The following is a 15,060-nucleotide window of genomic DNA, read 5'->3' as shown; positions in this document are numbered from 1 at the left end:
GAGGGCGGGAGACTTAGTGAGTTCACAAGCCCCACCTCCTGACTCCTAATTTATTCACTCCCTTGTTATAAAAGATTTATATACCCTCCCCCCCACACCTTTCTGTTACGTCTGTATCACTCCTGCTAAATCATTGCCCCCATTCACTGTTCTGAAGGCAGGAAGAACGTAAGCCCCAGCATCCGGTTTCCCACAGGGTGGGGGCATCCAGGGACCCAATGGAAAGATACCACTCACTGGACCTGAGGACAACAGCCCTCTCCCACTCACGGCCCCTAACAACTGGCATTCGGAGAGGAACGCTGCCTCTGATAGGGGAGGCAATATAGATAGCCTTCCTGACTGGTAGCCATGGATGGTTTTACCCTCTTATGGGTGTGGCTAGCCCCCTTATATGCACACAAGAAATGAGCAGTAGGTAACGAGGGCCCGCATGAAGGCTGGCAGGGCTGGCCTCCCTCTGGCCCCACTGCAACTTGAGCAGTGCCTCCGTGTACCAGATGCCAGTCAGGGACAAAACAACCACCACATTCTGCTTGTCAGCTTCCAAGAGCATCTGCTTAGCTGCTATTAGGCCCAGGACTTGATGGACCTGCCCTGCTCTAATCCAGCTGGGCTGTTCTTTGAATGCTGTCTCCATTCCCAGCGTCTCTTGCATCAGGCGCTTGAAACCCCAGAGAGCTACTGCCGCCAGTCAGAGCTTGGAAAAGTTGCTTTTTTGAACTATAACTCCCATCAGCCCCAGCCAGCATGGCCAATGGATTGGGCGGATGGGAGTTGTCATTCAAAAAAGCAACTTTTCCAAGCTCTGCCGCCAGTTACAGGCGAGAATTTGAGTTAAACTGGCTGATGGTTTGACTCAGTGCGTCTTCCTGTCTTCTTTGCCTGGTGCAATGGAGGTAAAGAAGATGGCAAAACACCTCTGTTTGGTGCCCTTGTAAGTAGTTTTGTTGTTATGTGCCTTCAAGTCGATTATGACTTATGGCGACCCTATGAATCTGTGACCTCCAAAGCATCTGTCATGAACCACCCTGTTCAGATCTTGTAAGTTCAGGTCTGTGGCTTCCTTTATGGAATCAATCCATCTCTTGTTTGGTCTTCCTCAAGACCACAGTAAGTAGAATCAGATGCAATTGCTCTCCACCTGTCTGTGGTGGAAAGGTGGGAGGTCTGTAAACAACCCCCCCCCGACCTTCCACCCCCTGGGCTGCATACTCTGGAAAATAAAACACCAACAGCATTCAAGAGGTTTAACAGCATTTCATTGGTACGGTAACCACAATGCAATTGCTATATTGCTTTGAAGGCATATACAGGTGATACAGGAAACTCCCAGCCACCTCCCTGTCAAAGAGCCCCAAGCTCTGGGGTGGCTCCAAAGCAGTTTTGTATCATTGCTTCTGGTTTGTCTCAGTTGCAGCAAAGATCAGTCCTGCAGAGGTGCTCTTTAATATTGCAAAAATACAAAACTGATGGTGGCTTGTTCTGTCAGGATAGGACAGGAAGCCTATTCTGCCTGTCAGGTCCTCAGCACCCAGGCCAGGAAGCAGAATGAAGGCTGATTCACACAACCCTCTGAGCAAGCAAGATGAGGGTCCCAGGGGATATGTTGAGAATAAACTAATTCTGAGCACAAAGGGATGACGTTGGGTTGCCCAACAGGGCTCACGTAGGCTGTTTGGCTTTATTGTAAGGAGTGTTGCCCCCACTCACCTCCCTCCAACGATCGCCATTTATTGGGGCTGTCAGTACGGTGGGTAAAACTGTCCATCTCATTTTGGCTCTATAAGTTTAGTTCCCCACATTACCTTATCAGTTTGCAATTTTTTAAAAAGTCCTCATGAAAATTCATCTGCACTTTAGCACAAATTTCTTCTAACAGTCTCATTTTTGTATGCAACTCTGACTAGCGTAAACATTTTTGCAAAGCAGTTTTCCCTTATATAATGGAATTTTGCATATTATTTTTGCTAATATATGCATTTTTATGCACACTTTAGCATATGCATTTTTGTAGACATTATGAGAGTTGCACAGCAGAGTTCACAGAAAGGTGACTTTCAAAGGATGGCTGTTTCAGTTCACATTCGCCTTTACATTTCTCCCCCATCCCCAGCTATCACCCAGTTGAAGAAGTCTTATGCCAATTGATTACTTGATTGCTAGATGAAAGCACAGAATAAATCTACATATATTTGCATAATAAAAACTGTTCTGGAGAAAAAGCAAAATTTCATTGCCCTCAGAGGATATACACACACACCCTATCATGCCTCAGATAAGGCAGGAGGTCTTTTCTAAAATGGCCACTGGCAGAGCATTCTGAAAGTACTTGTATTAGAAAAACAATTAGTTTTGAAATTGGCAGCCCAATTAACCAGAAAGATTCTCAATTAATTTACCCAGTTCAGGCTGTGATCCTATGCACACTTTCCTGGGAGTAAGTCCTATTGAACTTAGTGGGGCTTACTTCTGAGCAGACATATAACTGGGGCTGAAACATTTGTTTTACAATGCAACCTTACGTATGATCGCACTGTAAAACAAATGTTTCAGCCCCAGTTATTACAGGTTTGCTGATGAAGGAGAAGCTACCCACTTTATGCTGGTCCAAGAAAGGCAGTTGTTGGGGGCACCAGAGTTTGGACTGGAAAACATACAGGGATAGATTTGAAGCAGGTCATGAGGCTTGGAAGTTGCTTAAAAATTTTTTTTTAAGTTAAAAAGTCAGGGCGCTGTGTGTGCATGCGCGCATGCGTGTGCAAGCACATGTGAGCACACACATTCTAATTTGCTACCTCAGTAATGAGTGATTCCAACCTGCAGTCAGCCAACAGCAGTAGCAGTTCAAATTGCCAGATCCAAAAAAAGCATTTCACACAAATGTCAAATTTGGCAATTTTTTTCAAACCGTTCACATTTTTAAATGGTAACATCTTTGCATTTTAGAAAAAGCCTCTTCCTGAGCCCCATTCAGCTAATATTAACATTAATCCTTAATTTGCAAGGTCTGAATCCAGCATCCTTCATTGTGAGCGACATTCAAAATAAATGGCGTAGTATATGCTTTTGAAATGTTAAGGCAATTTTAACCCTGATCATCTGTTTCCCAAGAGCATATCCAGCTGGACATTCTCTGCCACACACCCTGCCCAAATGAATGTGGGCAACGCAAGAGCTTGAGCAGGAGAACATCCCACTGGGTGGCCCTCTAGATTTGTTTCTGCTGCATCAGAGATTATTGTCCCCTGTTGCTGAGTATGCCAATGCTTCCATTTCCCCTCCATTCTCTCCTGGCACTGCCCACATCCTTGCCGGAACTTCAGGCCCTTTTATTTCTGGCCTTTGTTTGCCCACATGTTATTTCCTCACAAATTCTGCTCCTTTCACCTGCTTCAGATTCTCTCACCCTCTGAATTCTCGGATCAGAATTTAAACAAATGAGTGACCGTCACAATTACAAAATTAGGAACAGGGATGGAAGAATCTTTGCGTTTCTGTTTCTAATTTTTCTAATCTTAAATTCAGTTCTTCACATTTTGACAATTGGTATTTGCTTGTTTTAAAAAATCTTCCTAAAAATTCTTCAGCATTTTAGTGCGAATTCCTCCTAATGTATACATTTTTGTATTCAGCTTTTATTAATAAATACATTTTTGCAAAGCTATTTCCCCCAGTCTTGATGCATGTTTGTATGTTAGTTTCACCAATGCATGCATTTTTTGTATACGTTGTTTGCCTGGAGAACTGGATTACCAAATTCAGAGAAGGGCAAATCCCAAATGATAAGTGTGCTTTGATTTGTATTGGTTCAAAAAGTACAAATTAGATAGTGCCTCATTAAATTGAAAATAAAATTGAATTTCTCCACCATCCCTAGATGGAAGCACAGAATTTGGGGTACCATCCAAAGGTTCAACGGTGAAATAATAGGAACATGCTTAGAGCGTTTCAATTTTCATAATACACACACACACCTAGCCACTATTATACATTGCTCTTCTCTGACTGCTATTTTCATTAATTCTTTCCAAGCCTGCTCACCACAGTTTTATAAACACAGGGTATTTGTTCTTTGGGTTAAAGGAAAATGAAATTGCCTTACAATCTTTTGCCAATAGCTCAAAATAGACTTCGTCTGCTGCAGTATATAAAACAGTGTGTTCAAGTGCATGCATTGGCGCAGGCATGCGCAGTGGATACATCAGAGATGCATCTGAGTGTGAAGTTCTAGAGATTCTGGGGAGAGGGCTGAGCTCTGAGCAACACTTGCAGCTCACACTAACAACATTTTCAATAAGGCATCTCCAAAAGGGACCAAATCGAGACAGAGAATCTACCCCTGGTGAACAGGAGCACTTGCAGCACCTGGATTGGGGACAGGGAGGATTCTGGCGTACAAAGCCCAAAACCATTCCCCTTCCCCATGATGCAATGTTTCCTATCTTCAAGAGGCTTCCTGATGCCGAAAGAGAGACAGCCATAGCCAAGGATCCCATTCTCCTCCTGGGCCAGCATCACTTGGGAAGAAGCAGCCAGCCTCTCACCATGGTCACCCAACGACAGCATCTGAGGGAGGTCAAAAGGGAGGTTTTCCACTTCTCTGAGGTTTATGCAAAAAACAAGGCCAACGTTGGTATATCAGTCCATCAGGGTCACCTGAGCAGCATTTGCAGAGTGGGTGAGGTGGGGGCAGTCTTAAAACCAGGGTTTCGTCTGGTAATTTCGGTGAGAGCACCATTTCTGCCGGGAAATACCACTCTCCCTTTCCCCCTTTGCCAGTGTGACGGGGGAAAGGCACCCCCGTTCAGCAATCTCAGCAGGTGGCCCCTTTTCTTCCAGGCGACTCTCACTCCTCCCTGGCAGCCGTTCACCTGAAGGGCTTCACCAGCTTCATAGCAGCATAGTTCTGCAGGGAGGCAAGAGCAGCCAAGTGAGTCAAGGAACGCTTCAACTCATTCCGCATTAATGGTGGGGAGGTCTTGCACAACAACCCTGCAGCCCCTGAAACAGCTGGACATTCTTCGAGAAGCAAAGTGACAGTGGAAAGCACTGGACAGGGTGGAGTGACACTTGCTTTGGGGGATGACACATCATCTAAACTCCCCACAAACAAATCAGAATGAATGCTCATTCTAATCTCCCTGTTAACCAGTCAGGACATTGGAAGCACCACACACGTAATCTGAACCTCCGCTTCACATGAACTAGTCGTTTGTAGAAAGGTGGCTGGGGAATGGGGGTGTTACGGAATGTTTTATGAAGTCAGCAGCTTGTTAGCTAGTGCAAGGCAGCTGGCGGTGGCTTCTCTGGTTAAGAGTACCTCCACAGGAGATAGCTAGAAAAGGAGGAAGCGGGGACCCAGGAAAGCCAGAGTCTCCGCCTCCTACGTGGGTGGGCTGGCCTTGGATATAAAGGCTGCTAGAGGAGAAAGAGTGGATGGATGGATGGATGGATGGATGGATGGATGGATGGATGGATGGATGGATGGATGGATGGATGGATGGATGGATGGATGGATGGATGGATGGATGGATGGATGGATGGATGGATGGATGGATGGATGGATGGAGGCCTTGAAAAGAGGAATGGACAAATCTATCAGTTTTGAGTCTCTTCGTTTCTCATTCTTAAATCTTAAATACAGTTCTCCACATTTCCACAGCCATCTGTTGATCTTTTTTTAAAAAAAATCATGACAATTCTTCAGCGTTGTAGTGCAATTTTCTCCTAATAAACACATTTTTGTGCACAGTTCTGACTGATGCACACATTTTTGCAAGCAATTTTCCTTAACGTACTCCATTTTTATTTTCACTAATATACGTGTTTTAACACTCATTTCCCCCCCTGCCCCATATATCCATTTTTGTACATGTTCTTTGGTCAGATAATGGCACTGCAAAATTTGGAGAAGGACGATCACTGTGGTTCAGCTCATGGTTTGGATCGAGGAGTGTGAATTATGGAGTTTATCATTAAAACGCAAACAAAATCAAATTTCTCCTTCATCCCTACTTGTAAGGTGTGTCTCCAAATTCTCAATCTCTGTTCTGAGCCACTGAAACTGTTTTCCATGCAGGAACAGCAGTACAGTGGCAAATTCAGATGTACATGTCCCTTCCTGATAGTCACAGACACCTCCTTTCTCCTCCCTTTTTTTTACTGCTGGGCTGAGAATGAGATCCTTGCTAATGCCTTCTTCCACAACAACAGATGTCCTAAGAGCCAATAAACATGAAAAGTGGAAGGGTTAACTACTGGAAAGAGTCTTCTCCATGGCTCACACACTTCCTTTTCATACTAAGTGGCTTGCAGGATGCTAGAGACAAAGAGACCCTGCTGGGACCCTGCTTGCAAAAAAAGTAAAGGGCCTAAGACCTTCCGAGACCCCGGCCAACTACACCTCTGCCCAGCAAGCTGCTCACAATCCTTGCCCTTCTCCTAAAAAGCAGCTGTTTCCCTCCCCATAATACAGGATCTTGAAGAAGTAACTCATGTGGAAATATCTAATAGTGCAAAAAATTAACATTCATGGCACAGTAAAGAAGACTTCTGATATATTCATTTTCAGTAACAGATTTTCTTCATCTCTTCCATATGTTACCAAAAAAACCCTCCTCTTGTCCATAAACATATCCTGAGTGCCAGTAAAAAGTCTTCCAACTGTTGATAACTTAAACATTTCCAAGCAGGCGAGAGCAGCTGTCTTTGCTCTGCTAATAATGTCTGCAACCTAGAGAGACGTTCTTCAGCATTAGCCCTACTGAAGAGAATGGGGTGTGCGTAAGAGCTCAGCAGTCCTCAGAAACACTGCTTGTGATGCTGGGGGTGGGTGGGTGGATGAGTGGGGCCTTTGTTTCCTTGAGGCTCCTCCAGTTTATAGCAACCTCAAAGGGCTAGTGTGAGGCTTCTGCTGTATGCAGCTGATTTCCCATGCTCACCACTGGGGGATCCATGGGAAAAGGGCAGCTTCCCATGTGCCCAGCCACCACATAGCTCCCAGGAGATGTGAGCTGGACAAGTCTGTCGAAGGTGTATTCACAGCAGGTGAAGTGCTGCCACGTTCTGTAATCGCAATTGCAAAGCCACATTGGAACAATATGATCTCCCACATTTTGTCCTGCGTGAACCACAGTCACGTCATGTAACACAAACCCCTGTATGATTGCCAGTATCGTGTGTGTGTAAACGTCTTCTGCTATGAAAGGTTGTCACACAGAGGAGGGTCGGGATCTCTTCTCGATCGTCCCAGAGTGCAGGACACGGAATAATGGGCTTAAGTTCCAGGAAGCCAGATTTCGACTGGACATCAGGAAAAACTTCCGAACTGTTAGAGCCATACGACAATGGAACCAATGACCTAGGGAGGTAGTGGGCTCTCCGACACTGGAGGCCTTCAAGAGGCAGCTGGACAGCCATCTGTCGGGAATGCTTTGATTTGGATTCCTGCATTGAGCAGGGGGTTGGACTTGATGGCCTTATAGGCCCCTTCCAACTCTACTATTCTATGATTCTATGATTCTTCATTTTTAAAGTCCAGTAGAAATGAGCTGGATGGAGGTCCCCACCAGGGCTTGGATAATGCATGAGATCATATTTGTATGCAGTCTCACTCTTGGCAGGTGGACAGTTGCAGGTGAAGAGCAGGAAATTTTTGCCAGGCCCAAAGAGGCCTTCTGGCTGCACATATTGCCATTTCCACATAGGCAGCTCAATGGGGTTCTGACCTCTTCAAGTGGGTTTGCAGTGTGGGCCTAAATCTTGCACTTATCAGAAAGTTTATTTGCATTGCAATGGTCCCACTTTCTCTCCTGCACTATGAAGGATCAAACATTAACATAAATTGCGCTGCCGGTGGAAGTTCAAAGGTGAGTTAAGCCTCATGTGTGAAAATGCTTTTTGACCCCTGGGAAGGAACCAAGCACCCAGTGTGTGTCCAGACAAAGCTGGTAGGGCTGGAACTGGAGGGAGAGAGAGAGGAGAGGCAATTATCCCTAGAAAGGAAGATCATTGGAGTAAACCCTCTTGGATCAACCCTCACCCCGGTCACCTCTGGACTATTCACCTCTCTGTGGCCAGCCATCTCACCTGCAGGGAACCAGTCACATAAATATACAGGAAGTGCCTCTTACTCAGGAAGTGCCTTACTAGTGAAGGCAAATTGATATGCATATTTATGCTGTTTGGAAGGAGCTGTACTGAAAACTGGCTTTGATTCCGACACACACACACAGCACACACAGCACAGGCAGGGAGTTCCCTTCCAAACCCACTGCATTTAATTGGGACAGGCATGATATCTACCACTTGGTCATTTTTTTCCCCCAAAAAAGCAACGTTGGAAGGAGAACGAGAGAAACGAGAGCCAACTGGAAAGAGGCGGAGGGAAGGGTGACCTCAGGCAGCATAATAAATTGCAGTTTGCACCAGCTTATACGGCTCTCTTCCAATTTGGGGAGGGGGAGGAATGCACTCCGCCCCATAAAGCAAGCCTTCCAAACTGAAGCACATCATCACGCGCCATTAGCAAGTCCCCTTGGTGGAACATTATAACCTCCTAATTAATTTCCCACCATTTATCTTTCAGGAGGCTTCCTCCAGAATATGATGGCTGTTATTTTTAGGATTTGTCTGAAAGGCGGGGGGGGGGGGTTCTTCCATCTGGCTGGAAACTGTGCTTAGCAGAATGATGAATGCCAAAAAGGCTTAGTCACCCGACACATAGAGCAAGTGGTCATGGGAAGTCAAGGCGGGAGACGCCTGCTTGGGGGCGATGCCCACCTTAATGGCCAGTGTGGGGAGGTCACTTTAGTTCCTTGTGGGGATCAGGTGCAGTAGCTCACTGTGCATACTGTGTCGTTTTCTCCACACTGTTGAGGCCACTTCAGGTTTTGGTTTTTCATATTTGCAATGACATAAAGAAAACTCTCTAATCCGTACAGTGACCTATGAGTCCCCAGGAGTTCACCATGTAGAGTCACGCAGTAATCACGAGAAGTGGCCATCAGTACAATAGTGGGCAACCTTTGGGCAAGGATTTCCCACAAGTCAAGTCTGGATGGAGCACACTTACTCCATATGCATCCATGTCAGCCACCTGTCGGGAATGCTTTGATTTGGATTCCTCCACTGAGCAGGGGGTTGGACTTGATGGCCTTGTAGGCCCCTTCCAACTCTACTATTCTATGATGCCATGAGCTTTGGGAGGGTGCTGACTCTAGCCTAGTGAGCCAGGACAGCACTGGAGAAACAAGCAGCGGCAAAGATGACGGTGTGCACGATTAACTGCATCTTTTGCATGTTCTGCGCAACATGCAGAAAAGTGAGAGTGATGCCAATTAGCTGACAGCCAAGCAACTACAGCTGCTCAGTAGGCTGTTTGCTTGGAAGACCTTTGCCAGTTTATCTTCCCCTGCTGATCTCTCTAGTGCAGCCTTTGCCAACCTGATGACCCCCCCCCCGGGTGTTTTAGACACCAGGATGGCAAAGGCTACTCAAGTGCAAGGCATTTGGGCTTCCAGCTCCAGATATTGTTAGAGGCCAGATCCCATCTTTGCTGACCATTGGCCCTGCTGGCTGGGGCTGATAGGAGTTGGACTCCAACAACATCTGGAGGGCCACTGGTCCATGGCTAAGCATTATGTGCTCCTGCTCTACTCTAAATGGAAGGAGCTCTCCAGAGTTTGAGACCAGAGTCTTTCCCAGTCCAAGCTGGAGATGTGAGGGATTGATTTTGGGACCTCCGTGGCGCAGAGTGGTAAGCGGCGGTAACACAGCCAAAGCTCTGCTCACGGCTGGAGTTCGATTACAACGGAAGGAGGAAGTCGAATCTCCGGTAAAAGGGGTCGAGGTCCACTCAGCCTTCCATCCATCCGTGGTCGGTAAAATGAGTACCTGGCATATGCTGGGGGGTAAAGAAAGGCTGGGGAAGGAACTGGCAATCCCACCCCATATATACGGTCTGCCTAGTAAACGTCGCATGATGTCACCCTAAGAGTTGGAAACGACTCGCACTACAATTGCGGGGACACCTTTACCTTTTGCATGAAAAGCACGCACTCTGCCACTGAATTGCAGCCTCTTACCTGGGGACCTTTGTGCAGCACCAGACAAGCAACTGACCAAAGAGAGGGGTCTCAAGGCCACTGTGGGCCACTGTGTGGTCTGGTGGGCTACACTGGGCAGTGCACGCTGTCTTGTGGAAATGAGGTGGCTGATGGTGAACGCTGTAGCCTCCCACCCCACCCATCCGCCAAGATAGCCAGCTGTTTGATTGAAAAATATTTTTTTTAAATCCACCATTCTGCAATTCTCCATCTGCACTCATTCTGAGATGAAACAACCAATCACTTCTAGGGTGCTTGCCAGGACTCTCTGTATTTGGGGGCATCCCTGATACTCAGAGCACCAACCATTTTCTCTCCCCCCCCCCCCCAGCATTATTGCCAAAAAGTAATAGGTAACAGAAGAGCAAAAAGAACCCAGTTCCACAGGGAGGCATTCAAGTCAGCAACCTCAAAAATTGGGGAGAGGGAAGAGGGGAGGAAGAGCTATTCCAAATAAATGAAAGCAGAAAAATTCCATGACACGCCTCAGTTGCTTTTCAGAAATATGAGTCAGACTGCCCCAAATTTCCTTATATTGAGTTTCATTTCTGTTCTGCTTCATCCCAAAAGGCCATCCAAATTACCACGAAATACAACCCAGGGCACTTTTACACCGAAGTAAGGCTGCAGTCCTAACCCCACTTAACTGGGAGTAAGCCACATTGAAGGAAAAATCGCATGGTTACTATTGTGTTTTAAGTCACATTGAAAGCAATAGCACTTACATCCAAGCAATCGTGCTAAGGATCAGGATGCATATCCTAAAAAGACCTGAGGAGCAGGGCAGAAATTAGCAGAAGCCCATCTTACCGAATTAGCTTTTGCTAAGAGGCACAGAACTGTGAAGTGGAGCTGAGAAGTCATTTAGTCTCATTCACCACTATTGAGGCCAGGAAGGGCCTGAGATGGCTTTAAAAGGGGACTAGACAAATTCTTGGAAGATGAGGCTGTCAGTGGCTACTAGCCATGATGGCTGTACTCTGCCTCCATGGTCGGAGGCAGGATGCTTCCAAATACCAGTTGCTGAAAACCGCAGGAGGGCAGAGTGCCAAATTTCCCGTTAATCCGCTTATTCTCTATCATTGCAGATCAGATTTTTATGACGCCGTTTTCTGCAGCTAGTTAAAAAATACTCCCTCTAAAATATCAATATTAAGAATGATAATTTTATCAATATTTCCCTTCAAAATATCAATATTTTCTTTAATATTATCAATATTAATGTTTACATTTTTTGCAAGGGGAAAAAGCCACTGTCGATAAAAGCAGCAGCTAGCAGACAAAGAATGAACTCGAATCAATATCGGCCTGTTAGGTCGATGGAATGCTTTCGAACCAGCACCAGCCAGCAGATTCCCCCCCCCCCGTCATTTAAATCAGCCTTTGCCAATCGGGTGTCCTCCGGATGTTTGGGACTACAATCCGATCCTCCTCCTCCTCATATGCCCATGCTGGCTGGGGCTGATGGGAGGTGTAGTCCAAAACATCTGGGAGACACAGGATGGCAAAGGCTGCTGTGCATCTTTCTCTTCAGGGTTGTTCATGTGGCTCTCTTTCGCCTCTCTTGGGAAATCTCCTGCCAGGCCAACTGACAGCCATCCAAGTCTGTTTGCAGAGCGTGAGCTCAGACTGGTAGTTTTTTTTCCCGGAGGTGAACTCTGCAACACGTCATTGAGACAGTAATAGCACACTAGTGCTGGGTTTACACTGGACTGTCCACACATCAGTCCACTTTGCTAGTTGTTTTGTGATGCTTCCCCAGTGCAACCGCATTATTGCTGTCTGGAGGGGCACTCTTGGATTGCAGCACTACAAAAGTGGAACAAACCCCCCCACAGAAAATATGTGCGGTATAAAAAGTTACAGGGTTTCAGCAGGAAGTTATGGGGCATGCATTGATTGGAAACGAAGGAGTACGTCTGCCCTGCAACTTTTGCAAGTGGGATCATGTATAGCTGCCCTGATACCATCAAGAGCACAAATCACAACTAAAGCAGGATAAAAAGGATGCCTGAACTGGAAGGAGGTCTCAAGTCCCCACTTTGTTTGTGGTAAGCAGGTTACGTTGCCTAACTGGGTTAGCCTGAGAAGCTCATCAGATAAGAAAGGCCAGGCTGTTTCCAGCTGCTAGCGAGTTGAGGTACATTCCTGGTCCGCTAATGTGTTCAGCGTGACAGAGAAATAAATGTATGGGGAGACTGCCGTGTCATCAGGGGCACTGTGCTCTGCAAGAAACCTTGATCCCTGAAAGAACCAAACAATTGTCACTTCATTTGCTGCAATGCCTCCTCCCCTCCTTCTCCACTCTCCAGCCCAAACAGGTATGGTTTTAATAGTCCAGCCACAGAATTTGTTATGTGTGGGACAAGTGGAAGTTGGATGTTTTTCTTATCACTCCAGGGTTTGCACGGGATAATATCTCACAACACAGCAGGAATTATTTCCTCACTAAAAACTGGAGGTACTTTGGAGCCTGATCCCATATCAAGATGGACAGAAGGTATTTGGCTAGGACTGGTCTGACCTTGGCAAAGGGAGTGGGGGGGAGCTGAGAGGAAACTCTGCCATTGGGATTAGTGAGGCGGCAGCCCCTTCCTCCACTCTTCGGCATCAGGAGATGGGATGGGGGGGGGGAGAGTGCTCATTTCAAGCCCCAGTAATAAGCAATCGGCCTCTGTGGATCTCTATAAACTATGCCTCTTGATCTTTAAGTGATTCAAGCTGAACAGATTTTCCAGGGTAACTTTTGAGCTCAGCCCTGTGAAGGAGTGAGCTCCCACCTAAATCAGTTTGTTGCTGCTGGAGTTGTGCTTCTCTTGGAGATGTGGTGAATTCTGTGGACTTCTCTAATGAGAACTTTCACCTTGAAATTGGGAGTGAGGCAAATGCTCTGGAATGATGCTATAAGATGATGCAGCATCATTCTTATGAGAGCTTCTGGGTAAAAAAAATATGGCAGGGGGGCCACATAGCATCATTATGTCAGAACAATGGCAAAGGGTAAGGATGAACCAGAGAATTGCGGCCACCACCTGAACCACGCTTTGGGCTTAGTTTTTTTTTTTACATGCCCTTTTGTTGTCATTTTTACCTGGAAACATGCTCAGCGTCTTAAGGTTGTTGCCTGAGTTCTCCAAGGAGAAGCTTGCAGAGAAGCCAGTGCTGTCCCAAAATATCTCCCCCCCCGCCCATTATTGCAAAGAGGAAGGAGTTGTTTCAATGATTTTAAGGATGAGTGTGTTGTAATTTCAGTTGGGGGGCTGATATTCATTGGTTGTGCCATGCCTTCCCAGGTGGTGGCGGCTGCTGCCATTTATGGGAAAGGTGGCCCACTCCAGCCCCAGCAGCTCCTGGCCTGACCCCAGCCACCTTCATAACTAGTTTTCTAAAAGCATCAGTGAAAGTGGCACACACACACACCCTCAGCCTCAGTAGGGAGTAACACATGATGTTGTTAAAGTCAGTGCAGGCCCTGAATGAAGTCTGGGTACAACGAAATGCTACGTAAGCCTTCAAACCTTATACTGCCATGCATGATGCATGAGAGTGTCCTTGCACATGAAAGTATCCCAGAGCATACTGTAGGCCAAGAGCACACATACAGCAGTGTCTAGATAAGTGTCCAACCTTGGAACCTTATTTATGCTGCCTTGAATTCCATTATGGAAGGTATTCATGTAGTAAATAAACAAATGGTAAAGCTTAATTGTGCACAATGTAAGGACAGATTTATATATACCAAAGGAAAGGTGGAGATCTTCTGGCTAGCAGGCTGAATGTGGCCCTCCAGCCCTCTGCCTCTGGCCCTCAGGACTCACCCCCAGGCCATGCTCTCTCTTCCAAAGCTCTGCCTCTCGCAGCCCTGCTCCGCATTCTCCTCAAGCACTTTTGCCAGGCTGAAATGCATCTTCGAACTGTGAGAATGTCTCTAGCTTGCCTGGATGGAGAGGTGTGCCTGTGTAGATGCGTCTGCATATGCGTGCAGAAGCCTCTCACTTTGGCTTGGCTGCAATGCAGCCTCCTATCCAAAGACAAGAGTCACATCTGTGTCTCTGGCACCCACTGGAAAGGGTGCTCCATGAAGGAATGTGGCTGTCAGGCTGAAAAAAAGTTTTCCCCCCAAGGCTGACAAAGCGGGGGGCATGGAGGAGTCTTTCACCCAGATGGCTGAGCTGTTTTCCTTTGTGTGTGTTTTATCATCATCTAAACAGTTTTCCACGGTTCTTACCGGGAAGGCATAGATGAAGATCCCCAGGAAGAGCAGCAAGATGAAGATCAAGAGGAAGATGAGGAAGACCCACTTGAACCTCCTCCACAGAATATACTTCAGAGTCTTGTAGGGGGAGGTAAACCACAAGAAAGAGGTCTGTGGACGCCTGCAACCAAAAAGAGTTGTCACAGCTACGCTGGAAGCCAAAGCTGGTCTGCAAAGGGCTGCAGTCCTGGAACTGGCACCAGGATGGGCCAGATACCTCTAAGGTGGGCAATGCCTTTGGATCCACCAGGCAAGACTGGCACTCATCTGACAGTCCCACCCCATCCCCTGCCTTCCCATGGAAAATAAAACTTGGCAATCCCCAGAGGCCTCCATTTGACCTGAGCAGAAATGAGTGGGAAGGCTCTCTCCCTCTCTGTCTGAGAAGGGAAAGGGGGCCCCTGACAATCACAGACTTCGCAGAAGCCGACAGAGACAGGCAGGGAGGGGGCCGCCTTCTGTCTTCACCCTAAGATGCTTCTGCTTGCAGGTCTCCTAAGGTCTTCAGCATGCTCATTCAAGCCTACAACAGACCCTCAAGCAACCCAGAACCTGTGAACTGCCCCCAACTCCCTCTCTGCACACAGGATAGTTCCATGCAGTAGGTGGGATACTGCAGTGCCCGTGCAAGGAGTTCCCTCTTGCATCTCACCACATCCCCCCAAAACAGCTTCACACCCCTCCATCCCGCTTTTC

At 46.9% G+C, this 15,060-nt stretch overlaps 1 protein-coding gene across 8 annotated transcripts in view; it reads right to left on the bottom strand.

Annotated features, from left to right (window-relative positions):
• Positions 1 to 1,250: 1,250 nt before the first annotated feature.
• Positions 1,251 to 15,060, bottom strand: part of DYSF (dysferlin) — a 218,817-nt gene continuing 205,007 nt past the window's right edge. For all 8 annotated transcript variants that reach the window (XM_061583673.1, XM_061583677.1, XM_061583675.1 and 5 more), the window contains 2 exons: positions 14,338 to 14,485; positions 1,251 to 4,909 (listed from right to left, as the gene is read on the bottom strand). In XM_061583673.1, the coding sequence (XP_061439657.1) occupies positions 4,871 to 4,909; positions 14,338 to 14,485 (187 nt within the window). In that variant the 3' untranslated portion in view covers positions 1,251 to 4,870. The remainder of the gene's footprint in view (positions 4,910 to 14,337; positions 14,486 to 15,060) is intronic.

Source organism: Rhineura floridana, chromosome 9 (genome assembly GCF_030035675.1).
Source record: "Rhineura floridana isolate rRhiFlo1 chromosome 9, rRhiFlo1.hap2, whole genome shotgun sequence".
In the NCBI taxonomy this organism is placed as follows: Eukaryota; Metazoa; Chordata; class Lepidosauria; order Squamata; family Rhineuridae; genus Rhineura; species Rhineura floridana.
Note: the sequence above shows the minus strand (reverse complement) of the source record. Positions and strands in the feature narration are given on the sequence as shown.